Source organism: Acinonyx jubatus, chromosome X (assembly GCF_027475565.1).
Source record: "Acinonyx jubatus isolate Ajub_Pintada_27869175 chromosome X, VMU_Ajub_asm_v1.0, whole genome shotgun sequence".
NCBI classification, from domain to species: Eukaryota; Metazoa; Chordata; class Mammalia; order Carnivora; family Felidae; genus Acinonyx; species Acinonyx jubatus.
In genome coordinates, this window is record NC_069389.1 from 33,097,536 (window position 1) to 33,118,470 (window position 20,935).

Here is a 20,935-nt window from a genome sequence, read left to right on the forward strand (position 1 = left end):
CCTCAAGGCTTCTCTCCCTCCAAGTGAAATGCGAGTCAAGGTATACCACTTGAAGTTTTGCCCTTTGGGAGCATTTCCCTCCTTTATTCCTCAGATTCAATATAGCTGCTCAATCCACAGTGAATCTTCAGCTGTTGGATCCAGACCAATCCAAAATTACCCGTCTCATCCTTGATCAAGCATACTTTTACTCTATTCTCATAGTCACTTGCCAGAGTTTTTCCAATATAAACTAGATCCACAAGTTCTTTGCCATTCTTTGCTTCAGACTTTGTCACTGCCATCCCCCTCCCAGAATTATGATGAGATCTGATGATCTTGGGGATTGGTGGGGGTGGATGAAGACAACTGCCTTCATCTTACAAGGTAACTCTCCTCAGTAAAAGAGCATCTTTGGGGCACCTGGGTGACTCAGATGGTTAGGTGTCTGACTTCGGCTCATGTCATGATCTCATGGTTCATGAGTTCGAGTGCCACATTGGGCTCACTGCTCTCAGCACAGAGCCCGCTTCAGATCCTCTGTCCCTCTCTCTTTCTGCCCCTCCCCTGCTTGTGCTCTCTCTCAAAAATAAGTAAACATTAAATTTTTTTTAAAGTTTAATAAATGCATAGTCTCAAATCTTTCCTTTTGTCTAATGAGTAGTTCTAAGTGGTCATTTTGACCCAGTTTCTCACTGTATGTGAAATTTCAACATATATCAGCAAGTCATAATATTTACGGAATTCCTCCTATGATTTTTTAATGTTTACTTATTTATTTTGAGAGAGAGAGTACAATCTTGGGAAGGGCAGAGAGCGAGGGGGAGAGAATTCCAAGCAGGCTCTGCACTGTTAGCACAGAGCCCAATGCGGGGCTCAAACTCACGAACCATGAGATCATGACCTGAGCCAAAATCAAGAGTTGGATACCTAACCGACTGAGCCACCCAGGTGCCCCAACATTTCATATTGATTTTAATAGCTTCCTCAGTATCTCCCACCCAAGTTAAGAGGCACATAAAAATCAAGGTGAACCTTAGGGATAACAGTGGTAAAGCAAGTTAATATTCTGGGAAGCCTTAGGGTCTTATCAAGGTTGATGCATCAGTTTTACTTTAAATCTCTTATCTATCTAATTATTTCACCACTTTGATTAGATGAAGCTAAAATTGGTATTGATGAAAAGAGAAGGCACAATCAAAGAAGCAGATAAGCAAATAATTGAACGTAAATAACTTTTAATTATACTTACTTAATAAAGTTAAGGAATAGTGTCAGATGCCAACATTACTTTGTTAAATGAAAGGGTAGTGTCAGGATGAAGAAGAAAAAAATAGCACAGAATGTTCTGAAAACTGTGGTCAATTTCAAAATTGTTCCACACTTCTATAGGAGTTTGGTTCCAAAATAACCCTGAATTCTGGGTGGTGAATAGACCCAGACCCTCTAATGGAAACCCAATTCTTTGGATCCTTTGCTATGTCTTAATCATTTGTAGAATCATACTAAGGTCCCCAGGCTTCCCCAAACACAAAGAAATAGGTGGCCTTCCAGGTATGGCACTTATACCTAGCAACTCCAAAGTGCTGTCCCATTTGGAATTACAACAGGAAAACTAGCAAATAGCATTTACTTCAAACTTCAAGCTGATCAAACAGTTTGTTCTAAACTCAATAATGCATTTACTCTTTGCCCCCTACCTAACCTAAAGTTACCTGGATTATTTATCCTCTCTGTCCAGTGTCCTGTGCTATGACACAAGGTGCATAAAAACACCTGGTAGTGATATAAATTAACTCATAGGAGAGATGAGATGTGAACGGCACATTCACTGCAGAGAAAGAGCTTGTGGGTGGGTGGGGGGGGAAGAGTCAGTCATGTCATTGAAAACCGAAGGTGATCATGATGTGTTATTATCACGTGAACTTCGCAAAATGTATTGCTGATGTCTCCAGACTCGTTTTGTGTTCAATTGCTTGGGGACACCTGCTTCAAAATAGTGACTGGCTTGTCTTCATGTCCCTCGTTGCTTTGAACAAACAGGCAATAATTATAAATTTTAACTGGCAGAAGAGTAGTGGCCATGGAAGCAAGAAGATGTAATGATCCATTTTTGTTCCACTGTTTCATTATACTGGAGAGCAACACTGACTATTGGCATTTACAGAGTCCTTTGTATTAATCATTAATTACTTTATCTCATTTCCATCTCAAATGGAATAGGTTGGTGAGCATGGCAGGGTACAGAAGGAAAATACTATCAGACAGTAAAATATTAGAAACATGAAAAGTCAGTCAGTTGAAGTACTGAGGGGAAAAGGAAAGGAGAGAAGAAAACACATCATAGGTCCTCACTGAGAAACATCAGTTTTGCTTCTTTCTTAATTTTGATTAGTTTAGAGGATAATGTTGGGAAGAAAAACCAGGACACCTCTCTTTTATTTCCAGGAAAGTGACTACAATAAACCAACAACTGGGACAAGGTGTGGGGGTTCTCACTGCATGTTCTAATGCCAGTAACTAATAAAAGCTAACATTATTGTTCAGTAAATCCAGGTACAGTACTGTAGTATGGTATTCAGTAGCATATGTACTCTACATCCATTATCACATATTCATCCCCATCTCTGGATTAATTATTTGTATGGCTTCCCAGATGATTTCCTTATCTTAAAAAAATTTTTTTCCAATGTTTATTGATTTTTGAAACAGAGAGAGACAGAACATAACGGGGGAGGGTCAGAGAGGGAGACACAGAATCCAAAGCAGGCTCCAGGCTCCAAGCTGTCAGCACAGAGCCCGACGCGGGGCTTGAACTCACGGACCCTGAGATCAGGACCTGAGCCAAAGTCAGATGCTTAACCGACTGAGCCACCCAGGCGCCCCTGATTTGCTTATATTTTAATGGGAACACACTGGGTAACAATTGAGGATGACCTGGGAACCCACGAACTCCTTGATTCTTTGGAAGAAAGGATGTTGGAAGAATTCTGGAGGCTGAAATTGGTCATGGGGAGTGCCTAATCCCCATGACCCAGACTCCAAATAGTCAACAAAGCTCCAGGGAAAGGACTTATTTCTCACTTTTGAGACAGGATTCTCAGAGTTTCTCTTCTGGACCCTGCTTAGGTCCTAGCTTTATAGGCCACAGAATTGCTACCAGGAGAGCAGCCTTAAGAGAAGAAGGCTGGGTTTCGCTTGTCGCTGAAGGTGAGAGCACAGCCCCTACTTAGAAGATGTGGTCAAATAAAACAATCATGAGCAGATAAAGAGGACTTCACAGGTTGTGTCTGGGGAGAGACACCAACCACAAAGAAGACTGTAGCTTTCATCAAGAACCAGAAAAGGGTGGGGAAGGCATTCACCACACAGTGATTTTTGAGGACATCCAGGAAATGTGTCCTGGGCTCAAGTGAGAATATTGCCATGGAAATTACTATTGGGGCAGTGCTTCTAGACCAAACACTGGGCAGCAGGAAGCAATGCCAATAGCCTCTCAGGGCCCCCATATCACTCAAACTCTAGAAGTACCTGGTAGTCCTAAGGAGCATCAGGTATTATTGTCAAGGCACTTGGTGAACTTTCAGCCTCTGTGATTTCTCTGTTTGTTTAATTCCCAATAGCCCTTGGTCTGTTAATAAATCTTCTTTATGCACAGATTGACCTCTGTGCTTCCAAGGGGAGGAATTAGAATCAGCCTATGGGGAAACAGATGGCTCTAGGATTCTGGGTGGGAGCTTAAGCAAATAAAAGGGCACCCATGAAAGATAAACTCACCTTTTGCATCTCATGTGCCTCTGACACTAAGGTTGGATCATTAATCATATTTATTTGTTCTTCTTCTACCTCACAAATTGTGTGTGCATTTCCTAACATTGCCAGCATTTACCAGACCGCAAAATGAAGAGCACCAGGTAGGAAAACTTGAGATTTTTGTCCCTATCCAAGCTCTGAAAAATGCTAGGTCCTGCTTAAAATCACCAACTGCCAGAGTAAATGATTAACAGAAGACTGACTTCAATGGAAATGTGATTTTATGACAAGAGAAAAGAGAGATTACACTTGAATTTGATAATCAGCATTTCACGCTCTGGTTCAGAATTTTGGTTTTCATGGAGGACCCTGTCTACCTTCTTCACATGCCTCACTTGAAAGGATATGGTGGGAAAAGAGGTGGAGAGGGGGTCAGAGATAATCTCCACTGATTTCACAATCTCCCCTAGGGCCTGCATGTTTGAACAAATACTTAGTAGTGGTGCAGCAAGAAAACACCCCTGAATCAATATTTTGACAAAGTCCTATTACTATCTGTTAATTACAAAGTAATATTCCAAATTTGCTGTAAAGCAGGAACTCTGGGGGGGACATACATACAAGTAGAGAGAAAAACAATAGCCAGCTGATAGATGATTTCCTCCACAATCATAATTCTAGCTTATTTTCTTTTTAAATATTTAGTTATTTATGTATGAGAGAGCACATGTGCACAAGAGGGGGAAGGGCAGAGGGCAAAGGAGAGAGTGAATCTTGAGCAGGTTCCATGGCCAGCTCAGAGCTGGATGCAGGGCTTGATCTCACGACCTGAGATGATGACCATGAGATCATGACCTGAGCCAAAATCAAAAGTCAGATGCTAAACTGACGGAGCCACCCCAGTACCCCTCATAATTCTAATTTATTTTCTATTGTCAATTCTCATGCAGATCCAAACAGCATAAAAATACATTCTTACAATAGGACATAGCTTTATAGTTCATAGAGCATTCCAGGGACATTAACATAAATGGATTTTTGGGATTCTTCAGCAAATTGGATATGACCTAGAACATAGAAGACTTTTAAGGAAAGGGAAATTGGATATCTAGATGTGTCCCACCCCCCCCCACCCCCGCAAAAAAAAACCAAAACACCTCAACCTAAACCTCATACCTCAGACAAAACTTAACTCAGAATGGATCATAGATCTAAATGTAATTTGTAAGGTTGTAAAATTTTCAGAAGACATAGGACAAAATCTTTGTGACCCTGGGTGAGGCAAAGAGCTCATAGATACAGCATCAACAGTGTAGCCCATAAAAAGAAAAACCGGCAAGTTGAACTTGATCCAAATTTAAAACTTTTGTTCCATAAAACACACCATCAAGAGAATGAAAAGACAAGCAGCAAACTGAAAGAAAATATTTGCAAATCACATATCCAATAAAGATCTTGTGTTAAGAATATATAAAGAACTCTCAAAACTAAATAAAAAATGACTCAATTAAAAAATAAAGTAGGCACTCTATATGAGATGTAGAAAAGTAAGAGTTCTTATCACAGATAATTTTTTCCCTCTTTTATATTCTTTTTAAAAATTATTTCTCTTTTTTAAAATGCTTGTTTATCTATTTTTGAGAGTGAGAGAGAGCATGAGCAGGGGAGTGGGTAGAGAGAGAGAGAGGAAGAGAATCTGAAGCAGGCTCTGAGATGACAGAGGCCCAAACTCATGAACTGTGAGATCGTGACCTGAGCCCAAGTCAGACATTTAACTGACTGAGCCACCCAGGCGTCCCTCTATGCTTTTTATTGTATGTGTATGAGAAGATGGATGTTAGCTGAACCTATTGTGGTCATCATTGCACAACATATGTAAATCAAGCCATCATGTTGTATTAAATATATGCAGTGATGCATGTCAATTATTTCTTAATAAAACTGGAAAAAAATTAAGTAGGCAAAAGATTTGACAGATACTTCAGCAAAGAAGATATGTAGATGACAAATAAGCACATGGAAAGATTGTCAACATCATCAGCCTTTAGAGAAATGCAGACTAAAACCACAATCAGAAGTGACCACACACCTATCTGGATGGCAACGATGAAAAATACTGACAGTAACAAATGCTGACAAGGAGGCAACACAATTGGAGCCCTCATGCATCACGAGGGGAAAAGCAAACAGGCAGAGGTGCTCCGGTAAATATTTTGGCAGTTTCTTCAAAAGTTAAATGTATACCTGCCATCTAATCCAGCCACTCTACACCTAAATATTTACCCTAAAGAAAGTAAACTTATGTTCACACAAAAACCTAAATATAAATGTTTGTGACAGCTCTATTTGTAAGTTCTGAATGAGGAAACAACTCAATATCCTTTAGTGGGGATGAATAAACAAACTGTGATATATACATATCCATGTGTATTTATTGCTGAATAGTATTCCATTGTGTGTGTGTGTGTGTGTGTGTGTGTGTGTGTATACAATAGTATTCCATATGGTATATACAATGGAATACTATTCAGCAATAAAAAGGAACAAACTACTGATAAACACAGTAATACAATGAATCTCAAAGGCATTACCATGAGCGAAAGAAGCTAATCTCAGAAGATTATATACTGTATGATTCCATTTAAGTTACATTCTAGAAATGGCAAGAGCATAGGAGAGAGAGAAAAGATCGGTGTGCCAGGGGTTGGGGGTGAGAGAAGGGTATGACTACGAAAGAATTTAAGGGGGAATTTGGGGGGGAGATGTTCTGTATCTTGATTGTGGTAGTGGTTACACGAATCTATATAGGCACTACAACTCATAGCTCTGTGCGCCAAAAAAAAAAAAAAAATTAAGTTCACTGCATGCTAATTAAATTTTTAATTATAAAATATATGAAGTATGTGCATTTAACCAAATTTAAAAAAATAAAGAAGAGAAAAAGAGTATTGTTTTTGTTTGTAGATAAGGAAACTGACTTGCCCAACGTCATTCCATCAATAAATGATTGGTTCTGAACTAGAACCCACATCTTCGAAGGACATTATTCTTTCCCTATTGTTATATGAGAAATAAATCTTTAAAAACCTAAGCCAAATTGTGTATTAGTTAGCATGCGTTTAGTTGCAAGTAACAAAAACCTCAATTCAAAGTGACTTAAACAGTGGATGGTGCTAGAATGTATGTGCCAGGTGAAAGAAGTCAACCAGAGAAAGACAAATACCATATGATTTCACTCATATGTGGAACTTAAACAAAACAGATGAACATTTGGGAAGGGAGGGGGGAGATAAGAGAGGGAAACAAACCACAAAAGATGCTTAATGACAGGGAACAAACTGAGGGTTGGTGGAGGGAAGTGGGTGGGAGATGGGCTAAAATGGTGATGGGTACTAAGGAGGGCACTTGTTGGGATGAGCACCGGGTGTGGTATGTAAGTGATGGATCACTGAATTCTACTCCTGAAACCAATATTGCACTGCATGCTAACTAACTAAAATTTAAATTAAAAAAACCCAAAGTGGCTTGAACAAAAAGGGCATTTATTATTTTATAGGACACGGTGTCTAGTGGTAGGGAGGGTCATGAGGTTGGTTGATTTTGCAACTCAGTGATGTCATAAATGACCAAGATTCCTTCTTTCTTGCACTCTGGCAAACCACACTTCATTCTAAGGCTGCTCCTCCTCACAGTCACAGGATGGTGTCTGGTCTCACACTGGGATATGTGCTTTTTTTGTTCTTATCTAGTGTGAGATAGAGCACCAGTGACAATTTCATAGGGCTTGTAACTCAAGTGTGTACTGCATGCAAATGCTTTACATTTCCTAGGATTCTAAAGATTCCATACAACCAGCTATAAAAAGTATTTATGTAATTACTAACACTGAAATAAACAGAGTTTCTCACTGCAGTCACAGCCATATGTCTTATTTGTACAGAGCTCAAAGTTGCAATAGATCTTTGGCAATAGCTATGCTGAGGTTGTTAGACACTGCACTTCATGTTTGGTTATCATGTTAAAGTTTAGCAAGTAGTGTAATAGCTCACTTTATAAAACCTTTATTTAGACAGGTGAGGACCCGGAGGGTGAAAGGGCAGTCAAGTGATTGATTTGGCCAAATTTGCTATCTGTTAGCAACCCAGCCAGAGATGGCATTTGATCTTCAAGCATCCTTCCCATAATTCTTTACGTCACGTTGATTCCCCCTTCGATGCCTGAACTTCACTAGGGAAACAGTGGCAATTTCAAAGGAATATTTCAAGTTCATACATGATGCTTATAAGCTTTAAATGTCAATAAACTAACAGGGGCGCCTGGGTGGCTCAGTTGGTTAAAGCATCTGACTCTTGATCTTGGCTCAGGTCATGATTTCATGGGTTTGTGAGTTCAAGCCCTGCATTGGGCTATACACTGTTGGTATGGAGCCTACTTGGGATTCTCTCCCTCCCCCCCCCCCACTCTGTCCCTCCCCTGCCCACACTCTCTCTCTCTTTCTCAGAATAAATAAACTTAAAAAAGAACAACTTTTTTAAAAACATCAAGAAACTAACATTCTTTATATCCTCAATGGTACCATTTGGCCATTTGGAATTTTAGGCTCAAATGTCAAATGACAGGATACACTTGGAATCCTGGAGTCCCATTAACTTTACCATTTCCCTTCCCTCCACATCCTATAAGTTGTTCTGATAGGTGGCTTCTAATCCCTAAATCTTTCTTGCATCCATCCTCTGTTTTCTATTTCCACATCCCCAGTATGTGCTCACGTCCTTGTTCTAACACAATAACCTTTGTCTCTGCCTCCATATTCTCTCCACCATACTTCTTACACAATGCTGCTGGATTCATGTTTTCACAATATGGCGCAGATAGTAACATATGTCCCCTTGTCTGCCCCAGCTCTAAAACTTTAATAATCTTCCTTATTTGACTATAGATTAAATTCTTAATCCCATAATCTGGCTTTCAAGGCCCTCAACAATCTGGCCCCAATATTCCTTTCCAAATCTAGAGAGAATCCTTTCCGGATAGGAGTGGTCGGCAGTGCTGTGCTCACAATGGCTTGCAAGAGCCCATCCTACACCTCTCCCCCAACTCCATGTTCAGTGATGTCACTTTGGGAGCTTGGATCTGGCCGTGGTGGGAGCATTTACACGACACAAATCCATCAATGCCACAATGCAGAACTTTTTTTTTTTTTCATTTTCTTTTCTGAAGCAAGGAAGCAGAGAACAAGCCCCTCCCCCTTGGTTAGAATGCCTGGCGTCAGAGCAAAGAGACAAAATGGTTGACTCCGAGTGGGAAAGGATCCATCACTCCTATTTATCACTATTTCCCTCAGAGCCCACCTAGTACAGAGACCCAGTCTGTGATCACTGCACAACTGTTGGTGGTGGAAGAGAAAAATGAGTGAATGGAGGGCTGGGTGAAGAAAGGGAACTAGGTAGGGTGCCAAACCACGCAGTTAAAATGGAATTAGAGGAGTCATGGTGTGGGTCAATGAAAGCATGAACTCTGAGGATGAATGTCAAACCCTCTATGGTGCTCTTCCACGTTACCCAGAATCTCTTTTGAGATTCAATGAAATTGCCTCTAACCTCATCCCACGTGTGGTGCACCTTTTATCTTCCAATCTCGCTAGGGGTTGTGGGTGGTTTCAGTTTTCTTAGTCTCCTCTGAGGGACTGAGCTCCTACCTCAGTAGAATTAGAAGGGTTTCTGAGTCTCTTTGGCATCTCAGAAATGCCACCTACTTTCTACACCACAGCACTGCAGACACTTGATTTCTCCCCAAGCATTGCTAACATGAGTTGTTTGTGTAGGTAGCACACTTGACTGGAGATACGGGCTTTACACTAGCATACAGTTTGACCTCTTTTCCCTCAATCTCACTGCAAACATTCAATTTCCTTCCTTGTATTACATAGAGAAATTTCACTGTCTGAAACCTATCCAACAACTGGCCTCTTTTGCCTCTTCAAAGATGCTTTACAGTCTTTTCCAACAAAGCAGACTTCTATTCTCCCACTTGGAACATTCACTCTATACCTTCTTACTCTTGTACCCTTGTGAACACTTGCCTCTGCCTGGAATATTCTTTCTGGAACAGAAGACTTAGTAAAGGTTTGAACAGTTCAGTCTTTCCCTCTCTGTCCCGCATCATTCTTTGTAAGTAGAAGGGAATAGCAATAAGATTTATTTCCCTGCTGACATTAATTATGACATCATAACCATTCCGGTTCCTGAAGTGGCCATAATTAATTTTTAAATAGCATATTTTTTTTTGCATTGCATAAACTTCTAGCGAGTGTTTACCTGGGTTTGCTAAAGTCACATAAATTGATCAGAAGATGCAGCCCTTTCTTTCCTGCCTCCCACCCTTCCCAGCTTAGAGTACTTTTTCTTCCCTGTGATATGGTAGCGCTTTATCTGGACCTCTCCTACGGGCTTGTGTTATGTATGCTTATTTACAAATATTATCACACTTACTGAACTGCAAACTCTGTGACAGTGAGATCATCTTCCTTCACTGAAGTTCCAGCCTAGTCCAATATCTGACACAGAACGGATTTTGAAAATATCTGATTTATAACTGTGGATGAATGAATAAATGTAAAGCATTGGAAGACCTCTTAGTGATCTGGAGAGGCTACCAGGGGAGGAGTGTATGGTACCCCCTCCCCACTTCTACTGATTGTGGGTTCCTGCTAGAATTAATTAGCAACTACTTGCTTATCGAAGACCTACTATGTGCAAGGCACAATGGGAGCTCCAGGACTGAGATCTTTTTATTATACCTCCCCACTCCAGCTTTTTGCCACCACAAAAATAGCTCTGGGGCATTTCTTTCTGTTTGTTTTTGCGGGAAAGCTGAGACTTAGAGTTACAAATGAAATACCGTTGGAAATACTCCGGGTTGTCATGTCTACATCTGGGGTTCTGCACTGACGATTCACATTTTCTCAGTGGGTTATTTCTATGTACCTTTACAGCAGCCAGCACTGCAACGCCCTGCATATATTATACGCCCAATGAGTACTTGTCAATTGATTTTGTGCAACTATGTGACAGCATAAATATATTATGAAAAATGAGGACTCTGGTCACCAAAAGAATCAGGATTCCTTCTAAACAGACACACACACACACACACACACACACACACACGCACACACACGCAGTGGTGGAGCTTGGCTTAAAGTGCAGGCATTCCTGTACCCTGACCTGCAGTATCTCTAACCAGGGGAATTTGATAAGGTAGTTGAAGGGTGATTTTACCTTTGCTCTCTCACTGCAGTTGAAAGCATTCTTAGCTTTTAGGTGGAGCCCACTGTCTGTCGACCTTGGTGAGGCGTTTTCAAGAGCATACAGTGATCTTTTTCATTATCAAAAGAAGATGCTGTTTAATTTGAGGACCCTGTTGAACAAGGCAGCTCTTAGAAATGGTCACAATTTCGTGGTTCGAAATTTTCGGTAAGTGATGGCCAGAGATTGGAGTCTGACTTAGGAACTATGGTGATAACTGAAGTTCTATTCTGCAAAGGAGCACAGCCTCGAAAAGGCGTCGTTTTGGAGGGTTTAGTGCCAGGCTCTACCCTTATTTGAGACAGCTGTCTCTAATTCCAGGTGAGCCTTCATTTCTCAGTCCCCTCTAATCAGATTTCAGAGCAGGCTGGGAGCAGGGGGCGCGGGGGTGCGTCACTAACCTCCTAGGGTGTAACAGGCTAAATGTTCTTGACATCTTCCGTTTGTGTACATTCTAAACGGGATCCTGGCTGAAGAAAAATTAGAACCAATTTGCACAGGGTCTTCAGCTTGTATTTGGATTTGCTTGAAAATAATACATCATTCTAGGGAGTGGGGATTAATCAGTTCTTAAAAAAATGAGACCCCAAATAACAACCAGATAAATATTTACAAAGCTGCTGCCAAGGAGCCTTATGCGTGATGAGGATAATGAAATTTTTAAAACAAAATCCATGTTTGGAATCTATCCCTGAAATACTTGGTAGCATGTGAAAGGCGGCTGTTTCCAGTGAATTCTTCCTATGAGTTACATCCTGCTTTATAGTTATTGAGCACGCAGTGGGGGTGGTGTGGGGTGTGTCTGTGGGGAAGGGGATAGGGGCAACTAGCTAACTGAGGAAGCAAGGCCATCAAATGTGCACATCGTTGCCAGAAAGCTTCTAGAGTAACTGCATGTTAACAATCACATAGAATTTTCCCAGAGACTCTTTCCAACCAACCTCAAAACAACCTTATTGACTTCCTAAAAGGAGAAGCTTCTAGTCTGAAGTTGTCTGAAGTTTTCTCCCACTGTGACTAAGTGGGTCTTTGACAGTGGCCCTGAGTCCCTCCTCTGGGCCACCTGACAGCTCTGACCTCTCTGGACTGTATCATTAGCACCATTTCTTTGGTGAATAGAAGACTCTCAGAAGCCAGAATGACATTGTAAATGATACTGTAAATTGAGCTCATAGTATTAGACCTAGGTGGGACGTCAGAGCCACAGAATATTATTAGCCTTCTCTTATTTTACAGAGAAGGTTTATGAGGCCGAGAGAAATTCTGGGGTTTACCAATTAGTACTAGAGTTTGACCACATAACCCAAGTATGTGGAGGAAATCTCAGGTTTTGGAGTCTAAAGAACGAGATTCAAGGCCTGGTACCACCACTTTCTGGCTCTATCACCTTGAGCAAGTCGTTAAACTTTTCTGTAATGTTGCTTCCCCTATAAAATGGGAAAAAGAGTAATACCTGCTCTGCTTACATCACAAGGTGGTTCAACCATTCGTTTAATAAATACTTATTGAGCACCTACTTCCGAGCCATGCTCCTTGCAAGGTGTTGGAGATACAGTGGCAAAGAAGGTACTTCATACCAGACACATGAAGTCACAGTCTAGTGATAATCAGCGAGATAATGCGCGTGAAAACTGTAAAGTGACAGACCAATGTTCATTATTTTATTATTCCATGTCACTGCATTACATCAGATAACAGTTTGATGACATTTTTTCCCATAGTTTTTAACAAAGAATCATCACTGAGCTGAAAATAATCACCTGAATGAACAGCCAAAGCTTGAAACTTAAACTTCTACTCTTCTTTGAAAATTACAGTGATTATTGATTTTTAATGTTTATTTTTGAGAGAGAGAGAGAGAGAGAGAGAGCAAGTGCAAGCAGGAGAGGAGCAGAGAGAGAAGGAGACACAGAAGCCAAAGCAGGCTCTAGGCTCTGAGCTGTCAGCACAGAGCCCAATGCGGGGCTCAAACCCACCAACCACGAGAGATTTTTTAAATAATGGTCACAAATTAAATGTTTGGAACTAAAACATCTGCCAAATGTTGAGGCTTCTTTGGTATTTACTAATATGCTGTCATCTACATCCAGTAGTCAGACCATAATTCTCAAAGTCCTGGCTAGCTGTCTCTCACAGTGAATGGGGCTGAGGCTAAAGCCTAGCTAAATCAGCCCAAATCTGTACCTACTATTTGAAAATATGAGAGCCTCGAATCACTCATGCCATTAGAAACTTAAGAGCATAAGCCTCTCATGAAAATGGGCTGACTTTGAAACGGTGTTGTTCTCATGCGGCGTGGGTATTTTTCTTTCCAACTCTTTTCGTTAGCCGTGCTACTTGCCAGCTAGATGAATTCAGATTTGCTGAGGTCCAGTAAGACCTAAGGCCTTTGATGACCTCTCAACAACAGTGAAAACTCCCAGTCAACTCTGCCTGTATTGTACTTTGACTTTCAGCCTTCCACAGGGAGTCGAGTTCTTCCCCCCACCCCCGACCCATATCTCTTGGGAAGGGTGGAGGGACCTTGCTACAGAATATACCATGTGACCTTAACACCAGAGAGTGATAAGAAATGTGTGGTCGGTGTTTGGCAATGCCATAAAACAGGTACCGCACCGTTTTGAAGTGAGCAGCCATATTGCCATGGACAGGATAAAAATAACAGCTTAAGTGAGGCTGAAACCATTCATGCAGCCTCCTGAATCAATCATTTTTCGTCAATTATTATTTCTTTTTTCCCCCCAAATCAATAGGATCAGACACCAAGACTGCCGAGAAGACCCAATCCATAGGCTTTTCATCTCACAAACAAGGCTCTAGAGCCTGGCGGTGTTTGGATAATAGACAGTGTCCTGTGATTTGTTGCCTATTAGGGAAACCACTTAGAGCTTTTAAAGAAATCACTAAAAAAATCTCTTTCTTTATCAGAGAAGACCAATTTGTAAGTGCAGTTCAATTTCATCTCACAAATAGAAATTTCTTCAGAGAATATTGAGCTAAGCCACCCAATTTTGTGGAGGTTATGGATTGGAGCGGAGGTGACTGGTTTTCAGGTATTTCATTCCAGACCTCTCTAAGGGCTTACATAACTCATTATGCTCCCTTCATCCCACACCCATGCTATCTGTACGCGTGTGGACACACCGATGAAGTGATTACAGGCCATCCGTGCTCTTGCCTAGAGGAGAGAAAACAGTCCTCTGTGATTAGTCACGACTTCTGTCCTAACTGAAAATGAATGCCCTGTTAAAAACATACTTCCCGGCTTCACAAAACTATACAGGGTCTGAGATCAGGCGTGGAAGGGGGTCATGATATTTCCCTTGGCCAACAATAAAATTTGGGTTTATTTCCGGTTTGTTATTTTCAGTAATGTAGTGATTTAACTAAGATAGAAGAAGTAGGGCAGCTACAGATTTTCAACAGTGTCAGGGTTCCAGACCTATAATAGCAGGTCTGCACAAAGCGAGCCTGCTTCGTTTTTCAGATGAGCGGAAGTTGCACCATTTTAGAAGGCTGACGATCTAAGATATCTTAGGAACCACCTAGTCCCCCCATTACAACAGTGATTTATACCACATGTGAGCATGTGGCAACAGTGAGAAAGGTTGCAAGTCAATTTTTAGTAATAAACTATTATTGTTAATAAAGTAAAGAAATTTGGACCGTTTGTGCTTTTTTTTTTTTTTTTTTTCAAATCAGTAGGATGAGATTCAAGGGTTTTGTGAAGGTAAAGTCAGTCTCCCTTGCATGCATTCCAATATTGAGATGGCAAAAAGGGATGAAATTAAAGGCAGGCCACTGAGAATTCGGATGGCTCCAGTATGGCCTATGGGAAATCTTGTGTTTATAAACTTCACGAATGTTGCGGAAGACAAAGACAAGACAGATCCCTGATTGTAAGTTCATTTTCTTAATTTTTCAGATAAAGAACTGAGGCCAAAGATGGAAAGTGATCGTCCCGAGGTCAAAGTTTGACTAGGACTAGAATTTGAATAATTAAAACCACTGCTGTTTTTATTCCACTGCTGTGATTATTTTGATCCTTCCAAACTGATAAAGTTGGCCATTCTACCCTTACACAGTATCCTTTTTTAAAATACAGCCAAGATATCTTAGTAAAGAAAGAAAAAATAAAACCAAGAACATATGCCTTAATGGTTGCATCAATCTGCAACATTAAAGAAACACAAAAATCTCAGCCATACGGCCCATTGACTACCCCCTTATGCCTCCAGAAGATAAAGTCTTCATCTCAAATTTTCCATGGGAATCAAAATATCATTTAACACTGAATTTTTTTCCTATTCTGGCAGTCTGTTTCTGACTGACCACATTTTACTCAAATCAAGCACTTTCTCTTCCAACAAAATACAATTATACAAGGGAACACATCCAGGTCTCCTCCCGTGCTCCAAACAATTTACCAGAGTTAGAAAACGCAGACTCTTGCAATGAAAGGCTTTATTCTGCCAATACAGAATATGCTTCCATTTTCTAGCTAGGAAGATATTTGGGTAAAGCTAATACAAAGATCTACTATTACCTTGGCTTAACTTCTTAGCATTCAGTGATTTGGGGCTGAGAAATCTCTGTAATTATTTCTTCCAGGGATACAATTAATGTAAGGAACTAGTCTTGCCTTTTTCAAAAGCTCTGGCTTTAACCAGACTGCAATGACAGTTTTGACAGAAAATCTGTACGCGGTTCCCATTGTTTCATCCAGTATTGGATCCTCCCTATTATGTGTACGAGAAAACCAAGTATTTTTATGGGAACACTAAAATAGTGATTCTGGCCCTGGTTCAGGCACTCGAGAACCAGGATAGGCTGCCTCCAACTGAAGCATGAGGTCTCTATAAGTAGCCATTTATGCCAGTGGTTTTAGCTGGATAATTTGCGTGTGGGTTTATCACCAGAAAGCCAGAAATGCTTGACATAGACCAGGAAAAAAGCGGGGGGAGGCCTACGGCAGAGGTGTTTCAACAAAGGTACAACTGCGGACCTCTTCTGCTTTTCTCTACATTTTAAGCAGCTTAGGAAAGAGGTGTGGCAGCTCCATTTCAGAGCCAAGAGGAGGTCTATGAGGAGACAGTAAACAGGATAGGAACTTAAACTTGAACCATTGTGTTTGCTTTCCTTCCAGTGATAAATTTTCCTGGTTAGTTCCTGATATCTATGAAAAGCAGCAATTTTTCCTATGGGAACACTTCCTGCCCCACCTCCTGGATAGAACAGAGAAAGGCGGTGACTAGTCTAATGATTTTTCAATGGTGTAAACAGTATGACTCCCCTTCACTGGTTGAGATGCAATTAAAAAACATTTCCAGTTAATCACTCACATACCATGATAACCAGATGTACAGTATCTACCTCTCTACCCTTTTTGTCCCCAAGAGCCCTGGGGACTTAGTATAAAAGGGGCTTGTGGAGAGAGGGAACCAAAGTATTGGTATAGTTCACTATTACTGTACTTTGGGTTTGGCTCTCAGGGTGCTGTGGGCAAAAGTTTGTCCCACCAGATCCTCTCACCAGTCTTCCAGGTTTTTGCACTTGACTCAGACTGCTGTGCCTGAGTTCCGAGGTTATTATAATGCTTTTGCTTCATGTGCGTATGTCCAACTATTGTTCCCAGGAGTGCAAATACTACACCAGAGTCATTGAGCCCTGGGGAATTTCAGCTTTAGCAACACCCTAGGCCACAATCAGTTTTCCTCCATGACACTCAGGCCTTGTGCTCAGCCTAGGCTACAGCCCATACTTGCTCTTCCCTCAACATTAATTCTGTTTGGGGGGCTCTTGGTGTCTTTTTTTTGTCATCAGACTTTCATAAGGACATTGAAAACCCATCATGGAAAATCTCTCTAAATTAATTCTCAGAAATCTGCTGAATTCATTCTTATACAAATTGTTTTACTTTTGTCCCGACACGTAATATCATTCATTCGCCCATTTACCTAGGAAATACTTATTGAATACCTACTATATCTCAGACATTGTAATAAGCACTGGGTATACATTAATAAAACAGGCAGGATCCCTGCCATCATGGATCATATAGTTTAATGGGAAGATAAAAAGTAAGTAATATAAACAGACATATAAATACATATTTAAAAATTATGATAAGTAGCATGAACAACATGAAGGCAAAGCGGAGATTACTCAACACTGTCAGGGAAGGAATCTCCCAGGAGGTGGTGTTTAAGCCCTTGGCCTAAGGCTGAGAAAGCCAGCATCAAGAGCTGAGGGGAGAGTGTTCCGGACAGAAAGAATGGTATGTGAAGAGTTCTGCAATGAGAAAGCCTTTGGAGCACAGGCAGTCCTTCCTTTGCACGGTCCCAATATGCAGAGATTTCAATTAGCACAGTTGAGTCAAATAACACCAGTCTTTTGAGTACACTGTTGATTTCAGCTGCCATAGTATATTAATTGTGAGCAGTTGTATAAAGGAAAAACTTCACTGCTCGCTCTTTTGTCCACAAATCACTATGTAAATGAGAGCTGCACATCATGATCAATGACCAATTGCATGACTTCTTTCAAAGTTTTGGTGGTTGCTCACTGGGCATCTGTTATTCAGTTTACCTACAAACAACAACGAGTGTGGTTGCGATGCCTTCTTTTTTCCCACTGATAAGCTTAGGTGCCACTTTATAAAAATGAATAATCGAAAGGAGGAATTGTCTGACAGAGATCAACGTACAGAAGAGAAATTAAAAAAAAAAAACCCACAACACTGGCAGTAAAATTTGAATCAAATGGGAATGCATTTATAGAAGAAATAGTTTATGGTGGTATTGTTGACCCTGCTAATTGTTTGAAAGGCTGCAGCTATGCAGCCAGAGGAACTTAGTGAAGACAAACTTACCGACATAAATGAGGAAAGCAGTTGTGACACTGAGTGTAAAGATGTTCCAGAGGAAGTGACACCAGCAAAGCACTTCACATTAAATGAATTCTCAGAGATAATTTATAATATTGAAAGTGCAAAGGATAAAATGTTGGCAGGTGATCCAAACGTAGAGAGTATGGCAATTCACCAAAGCATAGACAAGATGTTTGCTCTATAACATATGCTATATAATAAGAAGACTGCATGCATGGTTCAAACTACTCTTGACCATTTTTTACAAAAAATAAAACACTATAATTCTCAATGCTTCTAATGTTTTAAATTATGGCAAAATAAATATATTTCACTTTTGCTAATTTTTTCATTTCCCTACTCATTTATAACTGACAAAAGGAGAGTACTAAATGTTTTGACAAAAAATTAAAAGTCACAGAACAATTGTGATATTTCCCACTTATTAATAAAGTTGCTTTGCATGGTTGCAGATTTAATGGTCATTTACAGTCCCATACTACTATGCAAAGCCAGAACTATCTGCATTTTATGGTTTTTAAAAAGTGTTTATTTATTTTGAAAGAGAGTATGAAAAAGAAAGAGAGAGCATGTGTGCACACGCAGGCATGAGTGGGGGAGGGGTAGAGAGCGAGGGAGAGAGAGAATCTGTGCTGATAGCACAGAGCCCCATGTGGGGCTTGATCTCATGATCGCACGAACTGTGAGATCATGACCTGAGCTGAAATCAAGAGTCTTAACCTACTGAGCCACCCAGGCACCTCATCTGTATTTTTTTAAAGCTTATCTGCTAACATATATTGGAGATGCTATCCCAGGACAACAAAAGTGAAGGCAATATTATCAGTGGCTGCCGTATGGAGATTGAAGTCACAAAGAGTTATTCTTCTGATTACTTGTGCTCTAAGAAAGAGAATTTGAAATAAGGTTTCTGTTGCTATACACATTTTTAAATGAAAGGTCCGGACAAAAAGGGAAGATTCCAGCAGGATGTTGGTGTCTTCTTTTTATTTTTAAATTTGAGTCTGTCAATGGAGAAATAACAAGAGATGCATCTCACAATGCAATCCCAACAGTAGAACATTAACCCAACCCTAATCCCAACTTCTTCGAGTATAAGGACAAATCTGAGAAAGACCCCGAGACTTTTTACTTCTCCTAGTCTGTCTTCTGTTTAGAGAGCTGAAAGTTGGAGCTTTTCTGCAGTAGTTGAAGGTGTTGTTGAGTCTCCTCTTTGACCATTATTTTCCTGCTTCCTTTCATGAGAACCCAGGAGAAAAATTAAGTTCCATGCATAATTTCTTTTCCTTTTTCAGTTCTTTTTCTCTGAGATTCAACACCGCCACCAACCACTACCACAATTCCAAGATCCGTGATATTCTGTTGAATAAAACTTGTAGTCCCAAGAGTATTTAGAAGGAAGTAGATTGAGGGGTGCCTGGGTGGCTCAGTCAGTTAAGTCCGATTTTGCCTCAGGTCATGATCTCACAGTTTGTGGGTTCGAGCCCCGCATCAGGCTCTGTGCTGACAACTCAGAGCCTGGAGCCTGCTTCAGATTCTGTGTCTCCCTCTCTCTCTCTGCCTCTCCTCAGCTTGCACTCTGTCTCTCTCTCCCTCAAAATAAATAAACATTAAAAAAATTAAAAAAAAGAAGGAAGTAGATAGACACGACACAAGCCTGCAAAGGCTGAGAGGCGGGGAGGGTGTTCAATCCTTTAAGTTTTGCAGTTTGGAGACTCAGCTTTTGTGGACTCTAAAACTGCCAGAAGTCTGAACTTAAGCTCTAGGCAAGAAGTCCTCAAAATTAGCATACCAGTGGTTTCTCCTGTTGTCAATGGATGTGAGTTTACCAACTCTAGTGGTGTTTCACACATTTCTTAAATCCTAGGGAGCAGGGGTTTCCAGCAAAGTTTTTTTCTCTGTTAAAAATAATACTGGAGGAAGTCTTAAGCCATGGAATATTAATGCTTTATTGTAAGACACACAGTCAGGAGAGTTTATCTTCTGTGATTTTATCTTACTTGGACCTCATTCCAGAAAGAAAAAAATATTTTCAAACATGCCCTCAATGTGAATTGGGAAAGTTTAAGCTGCCATGCCTCCATTTCAGGCCAGACATGATAAACTGTTTACAGACCCCAGGTCCAGTTGACTCTAAACAATTCATCAATATCAGTCAAAGGGTTTACTTCTTAACAATATCGGTACTTGTATATTCCAAGTGTTGCTTAGTATTATCAGTAATTAACATCAGAACCAGACATATAACCAAAATGCAAATGTAAAAACACATTTTCTGCCTAAAGGCCATGTTTTTAAAGTTCTCAAATTTCTGAATACTATCATCCAAGTCTTGGACATAGTTTTCTAAGATTTTTACTAGAGTTCTAATGGAAGGAAGAAAATGAAGGTCTATTCTAAAACGTCTTTAGCCAGCAAAATATTTTTTGTATATTTACGAATTTACTTTTAAAATTTTGGTTCTCCTTCATCTAAACTTTTACATTTTTTTGTGTTCTGTTTTTTACACAATCTACCAGGGTAGTAACACATATACAAATAAGCAAACATACATTGTGGATCCATGTTCAAAATGTTTTATGTTATGGGTCTATAATAAAAATAAATTGTGGACCACTGCCTTAAAGAAATTTCCATTTAGAGAGTAGATGAATGACATATTTTTACAAGTTGAAGATTATGGTACATCTTTGAAGCAGGAATGTTGACCAAAATTTTGATCCACATACAAGCTGAAAACACTAATTTCTACGGATTGAATACGGTATTGGTATCCTACGTTAAATCAATCAATCAATCAACCATTAGCCAACTAACTCACAAAACTTCGATCTTTATGGAAGTTCCTTTCCTTACTAACTAGAATCTCTGAAGGGCTTAATGTCACAAAAAATCAACTGAAAAAAATATTTACCTATAGAAGACTAAACGAACCAATCAACTCTGCCAGAAAGTTGGGGGTTTAGTGAAAGATTCTTTTGTCTAAGTTATTTGATGTCATGCAGTG

At 40.2% G+C, this 20,935-nt stretch overlaps 1 protein-coding gene across 1 annotated transcript in view; it reads left to right on the plus strand.

Annotated features, from left to right (window-relative positions):
• The first annotated feature begins 10,964 nt into the window (after positions 1-10,964).
• Positions 10,965-20,935, plus strand: part of OTC (ornithine transcarbamylase) — a 61,434-nt gene continuing 51,463 nt past the window's right edge. The window contains exon 1 of the mRNA XM_015073906.3: positions 10,965-11,207. Within this exon, the coding sequence (XP_014929392.2) occupies positions 11,131-11,207 (77 nt within the window). The 5' untranslated portion in view covers positions 10,965-11,130. The remainder of the gene's footprint in view (positions 11,208-20,935) is intronic.